The 5,327-nt window shown below is 46.9% G+C and overlaps 1 protein-coding gene across 1 annotated transcript in view; it reads left to right on the top strand.

Moving 5' to 3' along the window:
• The first annotated feature begins 4,921 nt into the window (after positions 1-4,921).
• LOC308332746 (monocarboxylate transporter 12-B-like) overlaps positions 4,922-5,327 on the top strand; it is a 10,774-nt gene continuing 10,368 nt past the window's right edge. The window contains exon 1 of the mRNA XM_080788793.1: positions 4,922-5,078. Within this exon, the coding sequence (XP_080644919.1) occupies positions 5,017-5,078 (62 nt within the window). The 5' untranslated portion in view covers positions 4,922-5,016. The remainder of the gene's footprint in view (positions 5,079-5,327) is intronic.

Here is a 5,327-nt window from a genome sequence, read left to right as displayed (position 1 = left end):
TATTTATTAACTTCGTACTTTGTAATGCAATTGTTAACACCCTTAAACCTAAAGTTCAATTCATTATGTCTGTAGACATAGGTCTCCATCTTGCGCCACCCTTATCCCTTATCCCTAAACTAATTTGCCATTCTTTACTATTTTGAAAAACATTTTAAAATTGTTCAACTAGCCGATCTACATGGAGACATTGTGAGCTTGTAGATCGGCTATTTTTAAAAGATTTTTTAAATAGTAAAAAATGCCAAATTAGTTTAGGGATAAGGGTTTAGGGATGGCGCATGATATAAGCCCTTAAGCCCTAACCACACCAGAGGGTCGCCATGCAACTCCTTGCAACATGCAATACTTGCAACTACTGTACTTGCAATCATTATTCCCAATGGCAGTTGCATTGGTGTGGTTTGTTTTGTTGCAAGTAGAGTTGCGAGTAGTTGTGAGGAGTTGCAACTGTTGTTGATTAGGCCTTACAATCACTGCTGTATTTCATGGCCTTTCACTGCCCTGACACATCATGTGGACTTTGTGATTGTGCCCTCCCAGAATCTTTTAGAAATTGGCCCGTTGGGAAGTTCTCCTGTTAAAGAGGTTGGGAAGGTTCATGCATAAATGAAAAAACTTCAATAAGAAAGTCCTGTTGCTTTACCACTTTTAATATATATATATTTTTAAAGATCCGTCCGGCTGGCTTAGCAGCCTAGGTGCCCAGACGGAGCTAACCGTCGGAGCTAACCGTCCGGCCCACCACTTTTAATATTTTGACTGTAGCTCATGACTATCTTTAAATTATTAAACCACGATAAGATTTGCATTTTCATACAGGATTTGCATTTTCTGTATGAAAATGCAAACTACAGTATAGTGGGCCACCAGTTCTAAACTGTGAAAGTGTGCAGTCCAGTCAGCCAGTCAATGTCTTTATTGCTTCCTGACTGCTTTAAAACAAAGAGTCTTTCTCAACAGCCTGCTCGCAGGGCAACCCCCCCCCCCCCCACACACACACACACACACACTACACTCACTGTGCCACGTTACTACGTTTACACTAAACTTACTCTCCTACAAGCGCTGAGGCTAAGAAGCTTTAAATCGACTTGAACGTTACTCGAGCTATAGCCTCGGAAACCCAGATGTTTTTTATTTGCAGGGAGAAAAAGAAGTCTGGGGCCGCGAGTCCACTTCAATTCGGCATACAGCAGTGCAAACGTCGATCACCCTGCTGATTTCTGATCGTCTGCACCTTTGTTACATTGACGCACGCACGCACACGCACGCACACACTCCTCTCTCTCTCTCTCTGTCGCTCTAATAAATTAGGCTCATCACTCTCATGTCGCGCAGCGCAAAGGGTCACACCTGTAGGAAAACGCCTCCTTTCGTGTATTTCAGTATGAGCGCATCAGACATTTAAGCAACTTAAACGAACAATATAAAGTTACACTTATATTTAGTGGACTGCAGTCCCCAATAGGTCTATAGGCCGCAAATCCCAAACCTCTTTGCCGAAACATAAGAATATACTCCACTGACGATATAGACTGACAGTGCTGTCAAAAGAAAAGCAGGGGCAAGTATAGGAATACTGTGCTTGACAAAGACCATAAGGTCTTTTCATTGTTCACTGTTTCTACAGTTTTGGCTCAGCACCAATGGAGGATGTGCGTTGCTTTTCTTACCCTGAAAGACTGATAGTGCTGTCAAACATGTCAATGAAATAGTTAAAATCTGCAAATCGGGACTTCTTTGGGCTACCAAAGCATACAGTGAGAAACACCTAAATAGTTACAGTACGTGAGAGGGCAGCCTAAACCGGTTTCACATCCCCACAACACGTCCTGTCTGTGACAGTCCGTCATCAAGTCAAACTATATGCAAGCAAACGAGCGCCACTGTTTGACTAGGGTTTGACTGGATTTAATTCCTACAATACCCATAATGCTTTAGTGTATGTTTTTACAAACATAAAAACCCCAGGAAAGAGTTTCTTGTGTCCTAAACGTCATTAAAATAAGCTCTGGTTGCAAAAGGGGGTGAAGTGGCTCTTTAACCCATTCTGGACGTGTTGGTGTTTTTGAAGTATTATGTTATACTCGAAAAATAGCAGATCTACAAGCTCATAGCGCGGCACCGAGTGCCGCGCTATGAGCTTGTAGATGCTATTTTTTGAGTGGTGCAACCACTCCTACAACCAGCAATGTCCATGTACCTGTGTACCTGTGTGTGTGTTTGAGCACGAGTATGTTACTTATTTATACCAGTAGAGGTCGCCAGAAACAGAGAGAGTGGTAGTGCTGTGTCTCTAATGAGAGAGAGAGAGAGAGAGAGAGAGAGAGGGGGGGGGGGGGGGGGGGGGGGGGTAATTGCACCACTCAGTTCACAGTGATTTTTTTTTACAAATCTTGAAAATGTGTTCACAGTGAACGTTTTTAACTCAAATATTTGCTCCTGAGGGGTTTCCCTGAAACAACATATTTTCAGATGGGGGGGTCCGTGGCCAAATACAGACAATTCTGTGGGTCCTTGACAAGAAATATTTGAGAACCACTGCACATTAGAAACATGAGGTTTTTCAGAAAACCTTAGGATTATCCTCAGTCCTATATTATAGCCTCTTTAGGCCCTTATATAGCTACTGAGTTCACTAATTCTTTAGTTAAGGAGTGTTTTCTTTCCCCCCCCCTATTCTTAGACAGATGCTAAGGCTCATTGATTTCTGGTATGCCATAGTTTAAAATGTACAGAATGATATTTTTTTATAGCATGTTGTTTTTAGACAGATGTTAGGCTCATTATTTTACTTGGTATACTTGGCCTCGTCTCTTTGAGGCCTGCATGGTTCTCCCTGCAACCTTTTTATAGGATTCTTTACCTTGTGTGTTCGACTATAGGGTTCAATATACACTTGCGAGTCTGGATATAAGAGCGTCTGCTAAATGCCTAAATTTGCCCTGTTTTCTGTTGTTTAAACGCCACAAAACCCCCACGTTAAAGAGCCATTAGTTGCGCAATATCAAGCGTCAAATGAACACTCAGGATTTTTGAGAGTCTGTCTGTCTTGTCTGTCTGTCTGTCTGTGTAGTGTAGCCGTGTCAGTCTGACCTCTGCGTCTTTTGGCAGTAAACACCGTCTGTTTGACACCCTGAGACAGAAATACACGCGCGCGCACACACACACACACACACACACACACACACACATACACACACACACACACACAGAGGACAACCCCACACACGGGACATAAATACATACACCTCTGGCTGGCTTCGTTTACGCCACCCGACACCCCCGTGGAAGCCACGCTATATAGCCATCATGAATCGCTACAAACTCCACCGGCCTCAGGTGTCGGGTGCCACCGCGCCGTGTCGTCGCAAATGCCATTCAAATGAGTGCTGACAACGTGTGCGCGTGCGTGCGCGTGTGTGTTGTTGTTGATGCTATATAAAAGAGAGGTTATATGTGCGGTTTAACTTGAAGCTTCTATAGGACTCCATGTCCTCTCTGCGGCTGTCTGCAGGCGTTGAGAAGTTGAGAGTGCCTGAGGGCAGGGTTTGAGGATGGATATAAAATCCCTCCTGAACCTTTTGGGATGCCTTTATAGCGGCACAAGTTAACTTTCGAGATGTTGTATACATCTGCAAATGTCGGGGGGGCTTAGTTCGGGTGCGTTTGGTTAATGGATTATTATCACCTTCGGGATTGATGCCCTGGGCAGGCAGCGCGAGTTAATGAGTGAGGGCGGGTGGCTCTGGTGACTTATTGCATTCAGAAACAAACAAACCCCCCAACGCTCTGTCAACTAATCTTTCCTCTGGTGTTTCTTCTGACAGGAGAGAAGAGACGAGAAGAGAAGTGGAGGGAGAGGAGAGAGGACAGGACAGGAGAGAAGAGAAGAGAAGAGAAGAGCAAAGCGGAGCAAGAGAAGTCAAAGATATTTTCTTCTGGCTCCAACCTTTTCTCTATCTCTCTCTCTACAGACAACCATTAGCAGAAAGACACCATTGTTCCTCTACTACGAGAGTCTCCACTGCATCTTTTACTCAATGCTTCGCGGCGCGCAGTCGTCTCTGAGACCGTCTCCACTCACTGGTCCACTGTTCCGTCCTCTGTTCAGCTCAGCCTCTGACCTGACCTGCTGCAACGGGGGGGAGGGGGGGGAAACAGAGCAATAATGGAGGGGAAATTTTTCTACTCTGGGCTTCATACTCCTCCAGTGAGCTCTTTTCTGCTCTCAGAGAGAGAGAGAGAGAGAGAGAGAGAGACGGAGATATACAGACGGACTACAGAGAGAGACAGAAAGACATGGATCTCTCTGGCACTGCTGCTGCTGCCGCTGCCGCTGCTGTGAAGGTTTACATGTGTTTCCGTAGCATTTAGTCCTATCCTGTGGATAGGTGTCTCAGTGTCTGTCCATCTGCTGTTCATCCTCTCTCTCGCACAGATGCCAACCTGTCTGAGTTCACAGTTCAATCGCTAGGCGTCTGTCTGTAGAGAGAGATCGAGAACCACAAGCGGGGGGTTTAGAGGTGGTGGAGAAACCAAGAAGGAGAAAGGAAAGAAGAGCGCAGAGGTATTGTTCCAGCTGGGCCTCCATCCGTCTGACCTGGAATTGCGAGGAGGGGAGGGGGGGTGGAGACGGAGAGAGAGAGAGCAGCAGGCGAGACGACATCTTCTACGCCGCGCGGAAGAAACTCCCAACCTTTGGCACGAAGAGAAGCCACCTCGGCGAGGGAGAGGCCGGCAAGACGACGACGACGACGAGACGCCGGGCCGGAGAGATAAGGCGCCGTCACGGGGGACACGCGTCACGCCTCGCAGAGAAACGCCATAGCACCACCGCCATTAGGCCTCTCTCTGTAGGATCAGCTCATAGCTCTATAGAAGGACCTTTGGCGGGTTTTTCTTTCCTTTTCTTCGCATGGTCCGCGCTCTCGCCGCTATGGCTCATGGGAAAGGAGGAGGCGGGGCACGGGAGGCACGCGAGGTACGCGAGGCACGCCCCCCCGACGGAGGATGGGGCTGGTCATCGTCGGGTGCTGCTTCATGGTTACCGTCTGCACGCGAGCTGTGACCAGGTAACGCACGCACGCACTCACGCACGCACACACACACACACGCACACGCACGCACATGGATGCACAATTGCACATGCAAGCACAAACATTCATTTACGCACGCACACACACACACACACACACACACACACACACACACACACAGACTGACTGACTGACTGACTGTCCATCAATAGTGAATTTGTGAGTGACTGTTAAACAGCTTGTTTTACTAATGGCCTGAGAGACGGCTTGATTTACTGTCGGTAC

Source organism: Protomyctophum bolini (genome assembly GCF_963924005.1).
Source record: "Protomyctophum bolini genome assembly, chromosome: 18".
Classification (NCBI taxonomy): Eukaryota; Metazoa; Chordata; class Actinopteri; order Myctophiformes; family Myctophidae; genus Protomyctophum; species Protomyctophum bolini.
Note: the sequence above shows the minus strand (reverse complement) of the source record. Positions and strands in the feature narration are given on the sequence as shown.